This window comes from Nicotiana tomentosiformis, chromosome 7, assembly GCF_000390325.3.
Source record: "Nicotiana tomentosiformis chromosome 7, ASM39032v3, whole genome shotgun sequence".
NCBI lineage: Eukaryota > Viridiplantae > Streptophyta > Magnoliopsida > Solanales > Solanaceae > Nicotiana > Nicotiana tomentosiformis.
The window spans coordinates 130,318,656-130,339,310 of NC_090818.1; the positions used below are offsets into that span (position 1 = coordinate 130,318,656).

General features: G+C 37.4%; 2 protein-coding genes across 3 annotated transcripts; both read left to right on the forward strand.

Annotated features, from left to right (window-relative positions):
- Positions 1 to 4,175: 4,175 nt before the first annotated feature.
- On the forward strand, positions 4,176 to 13,412 carry LOC104095741 (kinesin-like protein KIN-5C). 2 transcript variants are annotated; one of them, XM_009601932.4, is made up of 23 exons: positions 4,176 to 4,465; positions 4,625 to 4,754; positions 5,475 to 5,633; positions 5,722 to 6,068; positions 6,148 to 6,286; positions 6,510 to 6,607; positions 6,689 to 6,845; positions 7,654 to 7,723; positions 7,830 to 7,906; positions 8,156 to 8,209; positions 8,300 to 8,380; positions 8,457 to 8,568; positions 8,641 to 8,727; positions 8,803 to 8,978; positions 9,128 to 9,289; positions 9,404 to 9,511; positions 9,671 to 9,829; positions 9,901 to 9,984; positions 10,057 to 10,262; positions 10,443 to 10,544; positions 11,502 to 11,611; positions 12,027 to 12,178; positions 12,864 to 13,412. In XM_009601932.4, exons 1-23 carry the CDS (start codon positions 4,416 to 4,418, stop codon positions 13,062 to 13,064), a joined length of 3,021 nt encoding a protein of 1,006 aa, XP_009600227.1. In that variant the 5' UTR covers positions 4,176 to 4,415; the 3' UTR covers positions 13,065 to 13,412. The 2 variants fall into 2 exon arrangements, with proteins under 2 accessions (XP_009600227.1, XP_009600226.1); XM_009601931.4 differs by having other exon boundaries at positions 8,156 to 8,380.
- Positions 13,413 to 13,821: 409 nt separating this feature from the next.
- Positions 13,822 to 16,013, forward strand: LOC104095738 (pentatricopeptide repeat-containing protein At4g21065-like). The gene has a single exon (XM_009601930.4). It carries the CDS (start codon positions 14,001 to 14,003, stop codon positions 15,894 to 15,896), a length of 1,896 nt encoding a protein of 631 aa, XP_009600225.1. The 5' UTR covers positions 13,822 to 14,000; the 3' UTR covers positions 15,897 to 16,013.
- Positions 16,014 to 20,655: the final 4,642 nt, after the last annotated feature.

A 20,655-nucleotide genomic window follows, 5' to 3' on the forward strand; every position in this document is an offset into this window, starting at 1 on the left:
TCTACTGTTAAGGTTATCTATGATGAATTAGAAGTCATTATTCCTGGGCCTTCTGGTGAAGATGGGAAACCAAGGTATTTGCCAAAGTCTTTATCACCTTTGATACCTAAAATGGCGCTACAATATGTGGCACACTCTGCCTGGCAATTAGAAGAAAAGATCACTTTGGATTTCTGGAGGTTGGCCTTTTGCCGAGATGCAACATTGAAATTACCCAAGATGGCTAAGATTGTCTCACAGTTTCCTCTATTGGCTCTGGCAAACATAGTAAGGTTATCAGTAAAGAATATGTGGGAGATTCTAGGCCCTCCCCTGCTGATACTGATAGGGAACCAATCCTTATCAGTTAAAGCATTGTATATATCTCTGGAAAGTATTTCCATGCATATGATGAATAGATAGGGAGACATAGGGTCTCCCTGCCTAATGCCTCTACTGGGCTTGAAGTAATCAGTCTGGGTACCATTGACAAGGATGAAGATGGAGCTTGTAGTGAGATAGGACATGATTAGGGTGGTAAGTTTAGTGGAGAACTTGAAGAAGATAAGAGATTTTCTGATGAAGACCATTCTAATCTATCAAAAGCCTTCTCTAAATCCACTTTTAAAATCATATTGGCATTCTTACCTTTCATGTTTTGGAAGTGAGTAATGTATTCTTGGACCACAATGGCATTATCAGCAGCCCTTCTATTGGCTAGAAAGCTGGCTTGAGTAGGGCCAATGATGTTTTGAAGCAATTATTTGATTTTATTGATAATGATCTTAGTGATCAGCTTGTACATAGTGTTGCATAAACCAACTGGCATGAGGTTTTTCAGCATAGTGGCATTAGGGCATTTGGGAATGAGATAAAGGTTGGTTTGATTTATTTCAGGAGGGAACATACCAGTGGAAAAGACACTGTTGCAGAATTAGATTACACTGCCAGAAACTATATGCCAATACTTCTGATAGAAGAAGGGGTGTAGGCCATCAGGCCCAGGGGCCTTCATGGCCTTGAAGGATTATAAGGCATGCTTGATCTCAGAGAGCCTAAGGGCGGAGTCAATGATATCCTGCTCCATGGTAGTCAGTACATTAGCATTATCAGTAATGTGGATCTTATTCAACATTGAGCTATGGTGTTTAGTGGTATAGATCTTGGTAAAGTAGTTAAGGATTGTGTCTTTAATATCTTTGGGATTCTAAATAATGTTTCCTACCTCATCCTTTAAGGCCATGATCATGTTCCTCCTTTTTCTGTTAAGTGTAGATATATGGAAGAATTTAGTGTTAGCATCTCCCTCACTTAGCCAGTTTATTCTGGATTTAAGCTTCCAGAAGACTTCTTCACTCTTTAGAATGATGGAGAAATCATGCTGGAGCTTGGCTTCAAGCTCCTGAAGCAAGGTGCTAAAGGGGTAGACATTGGACTTCCGAATGCCAGGAAGTCTAGCAAGGATATGACTTTTTCTATGGAAGATGTTTCCAAAGACATTTTATTCTAATCAACCACTCTATTGGTATAAACAATGATAGCTTTCAGGATATCGGTATTGGCATCAAAACTGCCCTCCACAAGAGGGAGGAAGCCAGGGTGGCTGCACCACATAGATTCAAATTTAAAAGGCTTATTGGCCCTGCTGTGACTCCGATGGATTAGGCTTAAAAGAAGAGGACATTGATCTAAGTGGGTCCTAGGAAGATGGGTAACAGTTGATTCAGGGAACTCCTCAATCCAATCATCAGTTGCAAAATACCTATCAAGTCTTTTTAGGATTAAGTCTTGCTTATTGGAGTGTCTTTTATTAGACCAAGTATATTTAAAGCCTTTAAAACTTAGGTCCACTAATTTGCAACTATTCAAGCATTTCCAGAATCTGTTGTTTCTATTGGTGTTCAAGCTATTACCCCCAATCTTATCCCTGGCTTTTAGACTTTCATTGAAATCTCCTCCAACAAGCCAATTACCCCGTACACAGAAGCCATATCCTCTAATGTATTCCAGAGCTTATTTCTATTATTGATACAATTACTAGCATATATAGCAGAAAAAAATCATTTGGTGGAGAAGGGGAGTACCTTGACTATGGCATGAACTCCCTATGGAGCAGTGGCTACTTCCTCTAACTTAACCAGATCATCCTTCCACATGAGCACAATCCCACCAGACTGACCAACAGCAGGGGATTGGAATTGGGCATCAAACTTGAGCTCAACAGTGAGGTATTTGTGATCTGCCATTCTAGTCTCCAACAAGACTAACATGGCAGGGTTATGGAGCTTCACCATAGGTGAGCAGTGCCTGCGGAACTCCGTACCATTGGCCCCCTAACATTCCATATTATAAAATTTATTAAGAGGGTGTTCTGGGTTAGAGCCTTCCTTTTGATTCTCTTCCCCTTGCTCACTGGGGTTGGGTTCATGATACCCACTAGAGAGACCAGAGTCACTTCTGAGTTTTTTGAGTTTAGAAATGAGTGTACTCGGAGATCGAGTTTGTAGCTTATGAGCTTTTTGAGGCACAGAGCAATAAATATTTCTCCTGACTACTCTTTGAACTCTATCTCCATGGGTTCCTTCATGAGGAAGGCCTTTGTCTTTGGCATCTCTAATTTTTCTAGCATGTTCTCCAGGTCCACATTGGACTCTATGAGATAGTCCAATGCCATGGTGGTGCCTCTGCTCAGTAGATCGATAGGTGAGAGTGGTAGTGATGGTGATGGTTGAGGAACTTGGGCTCTCTATGTATTCTCCCTATTCCAACTTCAGCAGAGTCCAGGAGCTAATTCATCAACCCTTATCCTATATTGAACATCATATAGGTTATGTTCATCATACATTTCATAGTAACATGTACCTGTATTGTAAAGTATGTGGGGAAGATTCGCCTCTGTATAAGAGGACCCCTTGAAAAGTCACAACATATAATTTGTTAGGAAGTAGTAGAGAGAGAAGGGAAGAGTGAAGTAATGTGAGCAAGGCAACACTTGCTAGGAAAGTACTTATTCCCAAAAGAGATGGCCGTTAACACAAATCGCATTTGTATTTTACAAGTATCATTTGATAATTGCGATTTATAAGTTGCATTTGCATTTTATAAGTATTTGTATTTTACAAGTAGTATTTGGAAATTGTATTTTAGAAGTTGCATTTGGTGATTGCACTTATATGTCGTATTTGGAAATTAATTTATAAGTCGCATTTGTATTGTGATTTATATGTTGCATTTGTCACAATCCTTAAAGTGTATAAATAAAACCGATATACAAGCAACAAGTTTCGATTTTTTTTTTTGCGATCATAATACTTGTTTTCTAGATACACAAGATACAAATATGCAGCATTAAAAAATGGTTAGAGAACCAGAAGAAGATGAAGCAGGAGAAGAAAATGAGAACCGAGGAGACGAAACAAATACTCAGTTTTTTTTTGGTCAACAAATTTTTACTTTAATTTAATTAAAGTTTGAGCTAAATCACATCAGAAAGAAGAAGGGGGAGGATGGGGAAGGAGGAGGAGAGGAGGAAAAGAATGTCTCTCCCTGGGTCTATATTTGCAAAATGATACTATTTGTGACATTTTGTAGTTTTTCACACAATAGTGAAATATGAATATAACTTTATTTAAACTGACAATGAGAATATTTCATACAAATATTGTACTTAATTGAATTTTAAGCAGGTTATTTACTTTGTTTACTAGGTTATCAAACTAGATGTACTAAGCACCTTTATAATAAATCACCTTAACATGATAGTATTAAAAAAAAGAGATACATTATCACTGCAAAAAAGTTAAACTCAAACTAAGAATGATGTAATCCTTTTATTTCTTAAAAATAATAAACTTAATTTTTTTTGAAATTCTTGTATATCTATAATTCATGTGTATTATGTGCATAACGTATATAATCAGTGTATAATATATGTATACAAGTAAACAATAAATCTGAGCGGCTACTTGTGTAAAGATCCCTTAAAGAATCACCGATAAATTGGGCTTAACAAAAGCCCATTAAGAGCTCGAAAGCAATTCTGTCAATTAGCAACAAAATCTACAATTCAGACATCATAATTTATATCAACCGTCCATTTAATGACCCAAGAAAATCAACGGTCCGATCAATTCCCAAACGCGCCTCTCTTAAAATTCAAATTCTCCTCTTCGTCCCGCTTCCATTTTCAGATCTTCCCCAAAAACCCAAACGGCTACTCCCCCCACCCCCCACCTCCCCCACACACACTCTCTCTCACACACACAAACACACAGAAAAAACGCATAAACACCCAAAACACACAGTGCCTCAATCAAAACTCCTAAAGTGAAGGCACAACCTCCCAGAAAAACACGCACAAACACCGAGCACACACAGTGGCTCAATCAAGTACACCAAATAGAAGCATAGGTTCACCCTGTGTTCAACGTTTTAAGATGTCAAATAAGGAGAAAGGTGTAAATGTTCAGGTTCTGCTTCGTTGCAGGTACTTCGAACAAGTTCGGAAATTTGCAAAATTAGGGTTTCTCCTTTTTTTGGTGTATTTGCAAATTGGGTGGTCGATTTTCTCGACTTTTGTCTTTTTTTTTTCTTTTTTCTTTTAAAAAAAAATCCTGGTGGTGATGATTTTCGGGTTGATTTTCAGGCCGTTTAGTAACGATGAGTTGCGGAATAATGCTCCGCAAGTGGTGACTTGCAATGATTATCAGAGAGAGGTCGCCGTTTCTCAGAACATTGCTGGAAAACACATCGATAGGATTTTTACTTTCGATAAGGTAATGTGTCTCCTGTTCGATTACTTTAATTAGAGCTGGTTCTGTTTAGAATTTGAACATTAACCTCAAAATAGGAACTTAGTGTGATTACCAACTTGATTAAACATTTTGTCGTAATTTGGAGTTAATGTCTTGCTGCAGAATAGAAAAAAAATCAACTTTAGGTTTTGCTCATTAATGTAACACAGCAACTTCATCTCAGTCCCAAACAAGTTGGGGTCGGCTATATGAATCCTCACTAAGCACTTTACTCCATTTAAATCATCTCAAGTACAAATATGAGTATTGTGGCCCATGTTGAGTAGGGTGTAGTAAACTGAGGACTGAGGATTCTTGTTATTTGAAAGTGGAGATTTGAAAGTTGTTGGAGTAGAGGTGGTTGTACTCACACCAACATGTCTGTCTACTTTGGGCTTCTTTAGCAATGCTAATGTTAACTATATCACATTTTCGCCATAGCCATTATTGGGGTGTTTCAGAATGAGATTCTGTTTTGTTCTGCTTTCTGAATGCATTTTTTTGGATTGCCATTTTGGTGTTTATTATTGCTGAAAGGTGAGGTGATCCTAGTACTTGATAGGCATTGAATATCTTGGTAGAAAATTTCCCTTGCCCCCGTTCTTGAGATTAGGGTTTCACATTCTTTTCATGAAATATCATGTAATTTCAGTAAGCGTTGCTTATGATGCCTTTCATGCTTGTTCTGGTTGTTAAGTACAGGTTTTTGGTCCCTCAGCACAGCAAAGGGACCTTTATGATCAAGCAATTGTCCCAATTGTCAATGAAGTTTTAGAGGGATTTAACTGTACAATTTTTGCTTATGGGCAAACTGGTACAGGGAAGACATACACTATGGAAGGTGAATGCAAGAGGTCCAAGGTACTGAATAGCAGGCTTTGAGCATCTGTTTACTTTAAAAGCTTGCTTAGGCACAATGTTTCTTATTTTTGATTGTATGATATCACAGAGCGGACCTAATGGAGAGCTGCCACAAGAAGCAGGTGTCATACCTAGAGCAGTGAAGCAAATATTTGATACATTGGAGAGTCAAAATGCAGAATACAGTGTGAAAGTTACATTCTTAGAGTTGTATAATGAAGAAATCACTGACTTGTTAGCCCCTGAGGATTTGAAAGTTGCTTTAGAAGACAGGCAGAAGAAACAATTGCCACTTATGGAAGATGGGAAAGGTGGAGTTCTAGTTAGAGGGCTTGAAGAGGAAATTGTGACAAGTGCCAATGAGATATTCACCTTACTTGAAAGGGGATCAGCAAAACGTCGAACTGCAGAAACCTTGCTCAATAAGCAATCAAGGTATGTTTTTTTGCTCGTCTTGATAATCATTATATTACCATTTGTCTGCAAGATGATAGACATATTGGTTTTCTTTCAGTCGGTCACATTCTCTTTTCTCCATAACCATACACATCAAGGAAGCAACCCCTGAAGGCGAAGAACTTATAAAATGTGGCAAGTTAAATTTAGTTGATTTGGCTGGTTCGGAGAACATTTCTCGCTCTGGAGCTAGGGAGGTAAAACATCTTCTTGTCCATCTGTTCACTCTTTGACAAAAGTCATTTCTTGGTCTTGTTTAATCAAACAGATACAGTTGTTTTAATTTTCTTCTTTCTGTAAGGCACCTCACTCTTAGAGGTACTTGCACTTCATACCTTGCGCTCTTTCTATCTATGCTATCACTTATAGTAATCTAAAAATCAGTCTGTTCTGTCAACACTTTGCAATTTTAATTCTTAGGGTCGTGCAAGGGAAGCTGGAGAAATAAACAAAAGTCTACTCACACTTGGACGAGTGATTAATGCCCTTGTTGAGCATCTTGGGCACATCCCGTACAGGTTTGTAATGTTTTTGGTTGTTCTTTATCTATTCTTGGATCTATATACTTATCACACCATTTTGCTATCTTTAAATTCCAGAGATAGCAAACTTACGCGTTTGCTGCGGGATTCATTAGGCGGAAGAACAAAAACCTGTATAATTGCCACAGTGTCACCTGCTGTGCACTGTCTTGAGGAGACTCTGAGTACACTAGACTATGCACACAGAGCAAAAAACATAAAGAATAAGCCTGAGGTAAATTCGTGAAAAGTAAAATGGTTTCCTAGGAGAATCACCTTATGCTGCTGTCTCACTCTCAATGTATCAATATAGAATATCTTTGCCTGATGTTTACTTCTCTTTGTATTCACATATAGCATCTTTACATATACTGTTTATATGCCTGTTTTTGATGTTGTTTAACCAAATGGATATCTTTCCATAAATGTTGATCATGTCATAGTGATCTGTGATCTTTCTAGTGTCTTATACAACAATATGTGAGCTTCCCTCTTTTGCTTGTTTTAGTATTGTTGTTTGGAACAAGTACTGAAGCAGACCTAATTTTTAAATTACCATACACTGGCAGTGGTTATATTATCCCTTTTTGGAATGGAGGAATTGAATTTGGTTAATCAGGTTATCAGTGTAAAACTCTACCTGCATGGAATTTATTCTTTTGATGTGTAATACTAGAGGGATGTTGGACAGAACATCAAAATTTACTGCCATAAACTGTGGTAGTATTGTTAAAGTTCTTTGTCAGGAAAAGTTTATACCAGCCAGAAATAGTTCAGAGCCTTTGGGGAACATGAATGACTTAGCTAACATTTTTAAAAGCAAATTCTGTCACTGGTAGTGAATCTAGTCACTTTGGTTTCTTACTCGAATTTTTCACTTGGACTTAATTATTGACATTTGGGGTGTGCGCAGTACTTGATGCAACATCATCTAATACAGGCTATTTCCCAGATAACTACATAACTTTTAAAATAATTTGAACTGTAACAATTATTTTAATTCTACTTGGCCTATATCTTATTCCTTTGATGTTAATCTGTAGGTCAATCAAAAAATGATGAAATCAACCCTCATCAAGGATTTGTATGGTGAAATTGAGCGGCTTAAAGCAGGTGATTGTCTTATATTTTAGTCTATGAGATATTGTGAAGGCTTCTTTTATAAGTTCTGAGTAACATTGACTGATTCCCCTTTGATTTCTCAACTACTTTCTTCCAGAGGTGTATGCTGCTCGTGAGAAAAATGGTGTTTATATACCAAAAGAGCGATATTATCAGGAGGAGAATGAGAGAAAGGTAGGCCATCTTTGTTTTGTCCTTATTATTTTCCTTTTTTTTCTTTTGGCTGTTCAAGAAATGAGTGGTAAAAAGATTTAGTTTTCTATTGTCAATCATATCTTGTTGTTGAGATTCACAGGTTCATTGCCTCATACAGCTCCGTTCCTTTTATTTTCTGTATTCATCTCGAATGTAGTAATAAGATTTATTCACTTTTTTAATTGTAAGAGTTTTCTGATATAGAATCGTTTACCTTTTCAATTTTAGGCTATGGCGGATCAAATTGAACAAATGGGAGTTAGCATAGAAAACCATCAGAAGGTAGTGCCTGACGGAGAATCTTGTAGTTGTCTGTTTCCTATATTTTCCACTTATGTGAATAATAACTTGTGTTTGGTTTGTAATAATCAGCAATTCGAGGAGTTACAAAGTAGACATGACAGTCAGGTTCAGCAGTGCTCAGATTTGACTTGTAAGCTTGATGTAACACAGGTGAATTGCTTGCCTTTTATTCCTTCGTCCTGTTTGCAACTTGTTTGCAAGTTCTTATTATGAAAGGTTCTTGCAGAAACAATTGAACCAAACAAGCAAATTGCTAGCATACACTGAAGAACAATTAAGACAATCCCAATATACTCTGAAGGAGCGGGATTTCATCATCTCTGAACAAAAAAAAGCTGGTACAGTTATCTGGATGTTGGTTTTGAAGTCCTTTGGAATTCAGTATTAATTTTGAAATCTGATATTCACAGAAAATGCGCTGGCTCACCAAGCATGTGTTTTACGGGCCGACTTGGAGAAATCAATTCAAGAGAATGCTTCCTTATTTCAAAAAATTGGTAAGGATTTTATTGCTTCCGCTGCATGATTTGTTAGGATTACTCACTTCATCTTATCTGTTTTATTGTTTCCAGCTAGAGAGGATAAACTCAGTACTGATAATAGGTCTCTGGTAAACAACTTCCAAGCTGAGCTTGCGAAGCAACTTGGTTCTCTTTCCAGCACATTGGCAACTTCAGTGTGTCGACAAACTGAACACCTCCAATGCGTTGAGAAATTCTGTCATAATTTTCTTGATTCACATGACAAGGTTATTACTAGGTTCAAGTGGCACTTGTCCTTTTTCATCTTCTGCATTTCCCCTTCCATTTGTTTGATTTATTCTGCTAGTGATTGTTGTGATTTTCTTTGGTTCTGTCCTGTTCATTTAGACTTTTAATGTCAATTTTTTTCTTGTAGGCTGTCCTAGACTTGAAGAGGAAAATTAATTCTTCAATGGCCTTGTACATATCTCACTTTGAGGCTATGCAAAATGTAGTGAGGCTGCATAAAGCTACCTCTAATGCTACTCTGGAGGAAGTTTCAACTTTGGCATCTTCTAATTCAATTTCCACCAAAGAAGTACGAAATGGCAGTTTTGATTTCAGCTTCTGATGTATTTGGATTGCTGTCCATATTACAATGATAGATCTATTTTTGATTTGAATACCTTCTATATTCCTTTCCTTCTTGCAGTTTTTAGACGCAGAGGCTGTGGAAGCAAATTCAATGTTTGATGAACTTCAGAGCACTTTGTCAACCCACCAAGGAGAGATGGCACATTTTGCTAGAGAGCTCCGTCAGGTTTCAATATGAACACTAGTTGTTAATTTGATTCATAATCAACACTCGTTGCATCCAGCACTTAGTTCTAAAAGTTATCCGAGGATATAGTTGACATTTGTTCATCCTTTTTGAGCTTTTCACAGCATGTTCGTCATTGTTTGTTTTCCGATCGTGCAGAGATTTAATGACAGTACAGAGCATTTGACAAATGTCTCTGCAATCATTCAAAGATTTTTTGACAAGCTTTTGGACGAATCAAAAAGACTTGAAAAGCATGCAACAACAGTTGATGAGATTCAAACGAAATCTATTGCTGAATTTGAGAAGGCATACGAGGTATACCTTTGAAACCTGATGCAAAATGACGTTTTCCCTCTAAGTCTGATGATTGAGTTTGTCTTCTTCAGGAGCAATCAAAATCAGATGCAGAGAAGCTTATTGCTGATGTGACTTCCTTGGTCTCCAATCACATGCGTCGTCAAAAAGAACTGGTTTGTTCTTTTTACCCTTGTGATCTACATATGCCATTTCTTCCTTTCTCTTTCTCAAAGTTTAGTTTACAGGTGGGTGCAAGGCTTGTTGATCTTAGAGAAACTGTTTCTGGAAATAGGACATTCTTGGATGGGCATGTATCCTCTATGGAAGGTATTACAACAGATGCAAAAAGAAAATGGCAGGACTTCTATATGCAAGCAGAAGGCGAGACCAAAGAAAATGCTGATTTCTCAGCTGCTAAACACTGCCGAATGGAATCACTCATGCAGAAGTGGTAAGTTTCTGAATTTGCACCTTTTATGTGTGAAATTGCTATTCTACCAAGTTTCACCTCTGATCTGAATTTGCTGTCCTTTTTCAATGATTAGTCTTTTTTCTTTATTTCCTTGATTTCATATTTATTATTTTGCTTCTACTTTTTCTGTAAGTAATTGTGTGTGGCTTTTCTTTCCAGTGTAAGCACTGCTGAAACAGCTCTGAAATGGTGGCAAAGTACACATGAATTGGTTAACGACATGGGCAATCAACACGTCTTGACAATGCATTCGGTTGTCAGGTAAGTTCCCAATTTTACTTGGTACCTGATTCCATGCCTAAAGAGCAGATAAGTAACCCATCTGTTACTTTTAATAAATGAAAGATGTCTATTACCTTATGTTTTGCAAATGGATAAGAACCGATAATCATTCGTCTGGAAGTAAATTGTCTAAACCCAAGTTTAGCATTTTATAATGTTTATTTATGATAAGAAAAAAGAGAATGAATATTGGAGGAGTATTATCAAATCAAAGGTTCAATTTGATTCCAGAAGTTTATCAGGATATTTTTTTCAAGATGGAAAGGATCCCCCCAACCCCCAAACAATCAATTAGAAATAAACAATAGATGTAACATTCTGACTGCCATCAGAATAAATTGTTGATAGGAAGGTTTCTAAGTGTTTATTCAATTCTCAGTTCCATCTTCATGTCCAATAACACTATTAGCTAAAGAAACTGTTTTGGGAAATCTGGTGTCTTTTTCATCTTTTTTCATTTGTGCCCGTTCACCATCTGTTTCCTTTCTTTTAGTGGTACAATATGTGATATAGTTCGTCATTCATACCATATTGAATAGTTTGTAAGTATTTACAAGTGCAACTTCTAATACTCCACTTCCTATTTGCTGACACAACTTCATTGTAGCTGGAAACCTGAGAATTTGTTTAACTGATGTTAGACTGGTGGAAGAGAACCATCAAGTAGTTGAAATTTGTTGGGAGAATATCAGATGATTGTCTTTATCTGGAATTGTTTTGGAACCTTGTCAGTGGTTAAACTGGCATTATCAACTATAATGTATCACGTAAGGTTTATAACAAACAATGCGACAGGAGCATGCAGAAATATAATGGAAATTCAGAATCGATTATTTTATTGGGCATATAAAATACCAATATGAGGTTATTGCTTTCTCTTTGGAGAGAAACTTGAGCACTGCATCAAGCTTTAGTATAACATTCCTCTTTTGCCAGGAACATATGCGATAACAATGAGCAACATGTAACTGATTTTGACTCCACAAGGGAATCTGCTGAAGAAGATGTGAAAAGGAATAGCGAAGATATCATTAAATCTATTGACAGTAAGTTTTCCAGAATTTGTCAAGTATGTTCTGATTATTGATTCTGTAGCTTTTAAGGTTTCTGTAACAGAATAAAGGGTAGGCGTGCAGTTCAATGCTAAAGAAGTTCTTCTATAGATAGGCAATAAGTTATAAATTTTTGAAGTAAAAATACACTCATAGAAGCAAAAAGTTCAGTATCTTATGATAAAATGAGACAGTACACTTTATATAGTAGATTATCTAGTTTTCGTCTGTCATCATTAGTTTCCATATTTTGGTCGTGTGCCGCCAATATGTAATTTCTTTTGTTAAAATAATACTAATGATTAGCAAAAACAGTAGCTTATAGTGGTGGTTTTTATGGTTGGTGTTATTTGGGGATGATTTTTTGTTGCCGTTTTGTAATATTTCCTCTGGTGTCATTCTTATCCAGGCTTGTCAGGCGAAGAGAGAGGATCTATATCTGGCGTTTTGGATACTACCAGTGCACACTCAGAGACCCTTGATGTACTTAAGAAAGATCACTGCATGCAGTCTACCTCCATTGAACAGATAGCCCTTGAAACTTTTCAGCAGAAGTATATGGTATGCTGATCAAGAATCTATCTTCACTTGAAAAGTTTCAGGAACTACCCTGGACAAAGCTTCTCAAAATGTCACTTTGTTACTATCTATTTTGCTGTTGCCATTTTGAAAAGATAATGCTACCATATTCCATCTGCATTGCATTTCACTAGGGGTCATTTCGTTGGAGCAATTAGAAAGAAAAAAAAAATCCTGCATAAGATTTCAGATAAAATAATGTGCAATGTCTTGAGGGATTAGAAAAAATAATTCCCACATAACTCATGCAATATTTTGTTGGCCGTATAAGAAAAATTAACCCCTACATATGCAGCATTTAATTGGCTGTAGTAGATAATACCGACATTAAGTTATGTGGGAATTTATGTGTGATAGAATGTGAGCTAAAAGTACCGTATTAGCTATAAATAAACGTATTTAAAGAGAAAAATTCCCTTAATGTATATGATATCTACATAACATTCCTTGCTTCATTATTAACTGTATAGCAACTGATACATTATTATTCACCGTATAGTAATTCCTTCATCTTTATTTACTTTATAATCGCTGCATAACTAGTATGTACATCAAAATAAATGATACTTTGCAACTTGCTTTTTCTTTATCTTTTGGTATTCGCTAGTGTTAAGAAAAGAATACTATATAGTTGTGCTGAATTTTGTTACTTCTTACTGATGCTCAGGATTATGAGCCAACTGGAGCAACACCAATTAGGTCTGAGCCAGATGTACCAAGCAAGGTTACAATTGAGTCGTTGCGTGCCATGCCAATGGAGGTTCTACTAGAGGAATTCCGAGAGAACAATTCATTCGAGTCATTCCAAGTAAAGGAAGTAAAGCCATCACTTATCCCACGATCACCTTTCTCACAGATTAACAATTAGCAGATTGGTCTTTTTTGTTCCCTCGTGCATATGATCATTTATAATGTGTACCTGTATTTTCTTTTCTATACTGGTCCTGCCTACAAATACGAGTAAATTACTGCAACTGCAGTATATGTTATAGGTTAATTCAGTCTGAAAAATAAATCCCATCTTGGGATTTAGAAAGTGGCTGTAAATGAGGAAAGCTTGGTGCGTGGTTCCTGAGAGTTTAGGTCAAGGAAAGATACTCTTCTATGTATTGTAAAAGTGCTATTTCTTGAAGAGTTGCAGTTTCATCGTGCAATAGATCTATAATGACATTCGACGGTCAATGCTAGATAGTAATATTTATATTTTGGTAACTTGCATATAGGTGCCAATTGATTTGTTTGAATTTTTTTACAGATGTACTAGTCTCTGTATTAAGGTTGGGCATCAATCTAAACATATGTGCTATGCCCAAACAAAGAAGATCCCAACATAAATATAATACGGAGCAGTATACTTTACAAAAGGTTTGTTGGAACCAGAATTAGTCTTTGTTTTTGAGAACAAGATAATCACATTGGCCTATTTCGACTCTTCTTTGAAGCAAGAGGGGTTGTATTCAAATAGTCTCAAATTCTATCCTATACTTTCCTTGACATTCTATTAATGCAAACGATCAAAAGTTTATAGTGAAACTTAAAGGGACAAATAAATGAAATGAAATTAGGGACTATTTATTGCAAGATTGACGAAAAATGTAAGGTGCAAATGACAAGATAACTAATTTTTATTGCAAATACATTGGATGTTTAAGTTTTCTGAATTAAATTGTCATATTTAAATATTACATAAGACGTTTGTTCCATCTGAATTAGTCGTACCTTTCAAATATTTCAAACATAAAATAGCAATAGCAACCCATCGGAGGGGAAGGAATTGTCATTGCCTGTGCCAAACTCAAGTTTGATGTTCAAATCCAAAACCCCAAAGACATTTCCCTCCAACAATGCAACACTTCGTTATTCTTCAGCTACCTCCCTAGTTGACCCCACAACTCATCAAGAACTGCATCAACATACCTTTTCAAATCAACCGAACGACATTTCACAAACACCAACTTCACAATTTTCTCAATATTTGGACCCAAGATTCTATCTTTCTCAACTTTTAAATTGTAAAAGTCTTTATCAGGTAAAGCAGGTTCATGCTCAGATAACAACTAATGGATTAATTAAAAACCAAATTGTTGCTAACAAACTTTTATACATATACAGTTTGCATAAGTCTTTGGATTATGCTTATGCCTTGTTTTGTAGTTTGAGTGGAAAAAATGCTGTTTCTTGGAGTGTTATGATTGGTGGTTATGCTAAAGCTGGTGAGTTTATCAACAGCTTAAGGACTTTTAGGGAGTATTTAAGATCTGGGGATAAACCAGATAATTATACTTTGCCTTTTGTGATTAGGGCATGTAGGGATACAATGGACCTTCAAATGGGTAGAAAGATTCATAATGTTGTTTACAAAAATGGGTTGCAATCAGATGTTTTTGTGGTTGCAGCACTTGTGGATATGTATTCAAAATGTAAGGTTATTGGTGATGCAAAACAGCTGTTTGATAAAATGCCTAAGAGGGACCTTGTGACTTGGACAGTCATGATTGGAGCGTGTACGGAGTGTGGGGATCCGAGTGAGGCTTTAGTTTTGTTTGATCAAATGAGAGAGGAAGATGTTGTCCCAGATAAAGTTGCTCTCGTAAATGTAGTAAATGCTTGTGCAAAGACGGGGGCAATGCATAAGGCTAAGGTTTTACATGAATATATAGTGAGGAATAAGTTTTCGTTGGATGTTATCTTGGGGACGGCAATGGTTGACATGTATGCTAAATGTGGATCTGTTGATGTTGCTAGAGAAGTGTTTGATGGTTTGAGAGAAAAGAATGTTATAACTTGGAGCGCGATGATAGGGGCGTATGGTTATCACGGCCAAGGCCACGAAGCTATTGATATGTTCCCTATGATGTTAAGGAGCGGGATATTGCCTAACAAGATCACATTTGTTTCTCTTTTGTATGCGTGTAGTCACAGTGGGCTGGTTGAAGAAGGTAAACGGCTTTTTAATTCTATGCAGAACGAGTATGGAGTGAAGCCGGATATCAAACATTTTACTTGTATGGTGGACCTCTTGGGCCGTGCTGGGAAAATTGACGAGTCGTTAGAGTTAATAGATCATATGGCCGTTGAAAAAGATGAAGGGCTTTGGGGGGCATTACTCGGAGCGTGTAGAATTCATGGCCATGTAGAGCTTGCAGAAAAGGCAGCAAAATCCTTGATTGAATTGCAACCTCAAAATCCAGGACATTATGTTTTGCTTTCAAATATATATGCGAAAGCAGGTAAATGGCAAGACGTGGCCAAGATTAGGGAATTAATGACCCATCAGAAATTGAAGAAAATTCCTGGTTGGACATGGATTGAAGTTGATAACAAGATTCATCGATTTAGCGTTGGAGACCACACCCATCATCAATCAAAGGAGATATACGAGAAGTTGAAATGTCTGCTCGAGGAATTAGAGGCTGCTGGTTATGTCCCTGATACAAACTTTGTGTTGCATGATGTTGATGAGGAACTTAAGCTTGGAAACCTGTTCTCCCATAGTGAAAAGTTGGCTATTGCATTTGGCCTCATAAGCACACCTGAGCATTCTACTATTAGAATTATGAAGAACCTTAGAGTATGTGGTGACTGTCACACATTTTGTAAGTTTGTTTCTCAGATTACAAGTAGGGTGATTGTTGTTCGTGACGCAAATCGGTTTCACCACTTTAAGGAAGGTGCCTGTTCTTGTGGAGATTATTGGTGATTTGCATTGTTCCAGTCTTATGAGGTGAAGGTTCGGTCTCTTATTTTGCAAAGATGTAAGGTATGCTTCCTATGGGATCTTAACAATTTTAATTTCAATCATCATTCATGTCTCTTAGTCAATCAAGTGAATATGATCACAAATTCGCGTTACATGACCCCGAAATGCCATAAAATAAACCACAAAACTAATGGCAAAGTAATGAGTATCGGTAACTAGGCCGTTTCGTATGGACCTACATAATTTTAGGCCAATCAGGGTCCGTCACAAAAATTCTACTGAATCAGCATGTACTAATAAACACGAACAAATGGATATAATCACAAATTCGTATTGCATGACCGCAAAACGACATAAAATGAACCCGGAAGTCATGGCGAAGCAACACGTATTGGTTACTAGGCCGTTTCGTATGAACCAACAAAATTTCAGGCCAACCGAAGTCTGTTAAAAAAATTCTACTGAATCAGCATGTACTAATACACATGAAAAAGTGGTGTGGATATAATCACAAGTTCGTGTTGCATGACCCCAAAACGCCATAAAATGAACCCGAAAGTCATGGATAAGAAATAAGTACTAGTCACTAGGCCGTTTCCTATGGACCTACAAACTTTCAGGCAAATCGAAGTCCGTCAAAAAATTGTAATGAATCAACATGTACTAATACACACGATAAAGTGAAAATAATCACAAATTTGCGTTGCATGACACTGAAACATCATAAAATGAACCTAAAAATCACGGCGAAGCAGTGAGTATGGACACTAGGCCGTTCCTTATGGACCCACTAAATTTTAGGCCAATTGGAGCACGCAAAATTTATAAAGAATCAACATGCATAAATATACACGAAAAATGGATATAATTACAAATTTGCTTTGCATGATCCTGAAATACCATAAAATAAACCCAAAAATCATGACGAAACGATGATTATAGGTCACTAGACCATTTCCTCTAGACCTAAACAATTTCAGTCCAATCAACGTCCGTAAAAAAGATTCGAAAGAATCATCATGTAGTAATATACACGAAAAAGATTCTAAAGAATCAACATGACCGTTTCTTGTTTTTTGGCGTTTTAGGGCCGTAAAATACGAATTCAAGACGATTCCCAGATTTTCGCGTGCTATAGTCCATGGATGCATGAATTCGGGTGAACAACCCTGAATCTCCTAAAAATTTTGCGGGCCCATAAAAAATAACCTAATGAACAATAGTCATCGCTTAACCATGTTTGTTCCTTGTTTTATGATGTTTTCGGGTCATAAAACTGGAATTCAGGATGATTCCCATATTTTAGTGTGCATAGTCAACGCCATCTACATAATTCGGGCGACCGGCTCCGAATCTCATAAAATTTTACGGGCCCAAAAAAATTGACCTAATGACGAACAATCATCTCTTCGCCATGACCATTCCTTTTTTTTTTTTTTTTGCATTTTAGGCCAATAAAACAGGAATTTAGTACGATTCCTAGATTTTCATGTTCTATAGTCCACACTATCTGCATGAATTCAGGCGATCAACTACGAATCTACTAAAATTTTGCGGGCCCATAAAAATGACCTAATGAATAATAGTCATCGCTTCGCCATGACTGTTCCTCGTTTTTTGGGCATTTAGGTCCATAAAACAGGAATTCCAGGATTCCCAAATTTTCCTATGCTATATAGTCAATGCCATGTGCATGAATTCGGACGACAAGTCCCAAATCTCCTTAAATTTTGCAGGCATATAAAAAATGACCTTATGAACAATATTCATCGCGTCACCATGACTGTTCCTCGTTTTTTTGGCATTTTAGGGCCATAAATCAGGAGTTCAGGATGATTCCCGAATTTTTGTGTGTTATAGTCCACGCCATCTGCATCATTTCGGGCGACCGACTCTGAATCTCCTAAAACTTTGCGGTCCCATAGAAAACCTACTAAACATTAGTCATCGCTTCGCCATGACCGTTGCTCGTTTTTTGGCATTTTAGGGCCATAAAACAGGAATTCAGGACGATTCCCACATTTTCGTGTGCTACAGTCCACGCCATCTGCATGAATTCGGGCGATCGACTCCGAATCTTCTAAACTTATGCGGGCCTATAAAAAACGATGTACTGAACAATAGTCATCGCTTCGCCATGAACGTTCCTCGAATTTTGGCGTTTTAAGGCCATAAAATAGGAATTCCGGATGATTACCAGATTTTCGTGTGCTATAGTCCATGCCATATGTATGAATTCAAGCGACCGACCATGAATCTCCTAAAATTTTACGGGCCCATAAAAAATAACCTAATGAACAATAGCCATCGTTTCGCCATGACCGTTCCTCGTTTTTTGGCGTTTTAGGGCCATAAAACCGGGATTCAGTACAATTCATAAATTTTTGTGTGCTATAGTCCGCGCCATCTACAAGAACTCGGGCAACCCCCTCCGAATATCCTAAAGTTTATCTGGCCCATAAAAAGTGACTTAAAGAACAATAGTCATAGTTTTTCCATGATTGGCGTTTAGGGCCATAAAATAGGAATTCATGACGATTCCCTCATTTTCGTTTGCTCTGGTCCACGCCATCTACATGAATTCAGGCGACCGTCCTCAAATCTCCTAAAATTTTGTTGGCCCATAGAAAAAAAACCTAATGAACAATAATCATCGTTTCGTCATGACCGTTCCTTTTTTTGTTTGGTGTTTTAGAGTCATAAAGCTGGAATTCAGGACGATTCCTAGATTTTCATGTTCTATAGTCCACGCCATTTGCACAATCAGGCAACCAGCTCCGAATCTCCTAAAATTTTGCGGTCCCATAAAAATAAACTAATGAACAATGGTCATCGCTTCATCATGACCGTTCCTCATTTTTGGCGTTTTAGAGCTATAAAACAGAAATTCAGAACGATTCCCAGATTTTCGTGTGTTATTGTCCATGCCATCTGCATGAACTCGGGTAACCGACCCCGAATCTCCTAAAATTTGTTGGTCCCATAAAAAAGGGCCTAATGAACAATAGTCATCGCTTCACATGAATTTCCTCTTTTTTTTTGGGCATTTTAGGGCTATAAAATAGGAATTCAGGACGATTCCCAAATATTCGTGTGCTATAGTCCACATCATCTGCTTGAATTCGGCCGATTGACTCTCAATCTCCTAAAATTTTACGGGCCCATAAACAATGACCTAATGAATAATAGTTATCACTTCGCCATGACCGTTCCTCATTTTTCGATATTTTAGGGCCATCAACATGAATTTAGGACGATTCCCAAATTTTCGTGTGCCATAGTCCAAATCTGCATCAAATCGGGCGATCGACTCCAAATCTCCTTAAATTTTAAGGGCCCATACAATATGGCCTAATAAAAACTAATCATCGCTTCGTCATGCCCGTTCATCATTTTTGAGCGTTTTAGGGCCATAAAACAAGAATTCAAGACGATTCCTAGATTTTCGTATGTTGAAATCCATGCCATCTGCATGAATTCGAGCGACCGACTCCGAATCTCTTAAAATCTTGGGGGCCCATATAAAATGACCTAATGAACAATAGTCATCGCTTCTCCATGACTATTCCTCGGTTTTGGCATTTCAGGGCCATAAAACAGGAATTCAAAACGATTTTTAGATTTTGTGCTATATTCCACGCCATCTACATGAATTCGGGCCACCGACTTCGAATCTCCTAAAATTTTGCGTTCCCAAAAAATGACCTAATGAACCATAGCCATCGATTCGCCATGACTGTTCCTTGTTTAATGGCATTTTAGTGCCATAATACAGGAATTCAGAACGATTCCCTAGTATTCGTCTGCTATAGTCCAATCCATCTACCTGAATTCGGGCGACCGACTCCTAATCTACTAAAATTTTGCGGGCCTATAAAAAATGACCTAATGAATAATAGTCATCGCTTCGCCATGATCGTTCATCATTTTTTGGCATTTTAGAGCCATAAAATAGGAATTCAAGATGATTCTCAGATTTTCTTGTGCTATAGTCCACGCCATCTGCATGAATTAAGGCGACCAACCCCGAATCTCCTAAAATTTTGCGGGCCTATAAAAAATGACATAATGAACAATATTCATCTCTTCGCGATGACCGTTCCTCTCTTTTGTTTTTGGGAATTTTAGGGCCATAAAACAGGAATTCACGATGATTCTCAGATTTTCATGTCTATAGTCCACGCTATCTGTATGTATTCGAGCGAATGGCCCCGAATTGCCTAAAATTTTGTGCGCCCATAAAAGATGACCTAATGATAAATAGTCATTGCTTTGCTATGAACGTTCCTTCTTTTTTGGCGTTTTAGGGCTATAAAACAGGAATTCAGGGCGATTCTCAAATTTTCATGTACTATCGTCCACGCCATCTGCATGATATCAGGCGAACAATAGTCATCGCTTCACCATGACCGTTCTTCATTTTTGATGGGTCGTCAAAATTTTAGGCGATCCATGTCCGGACGCTAAGGACCATGCAGGAGGCGTGGGCTATAGCACACGAAAATCTGGGAATCATGTAGAATTCCAATTTTATGGCCCTAAAACGCCAAAAAATAAGTAACAATCATGGCGAGCGCTGACTATTATTTCTTAGTCATTTTTGATGGGCAGACAAAATTTTAGGCGATTTAGATCCGGGCGCCCGGGCCCATGCAAGAGGCGTGGGCTATATAGGACACAAAATTTGAGAATCGGGCGGAATTCTAGTTTTATGGCCTTAAAATGCCAAAAAATGAATTACAATCATGGCGAGGCAGTG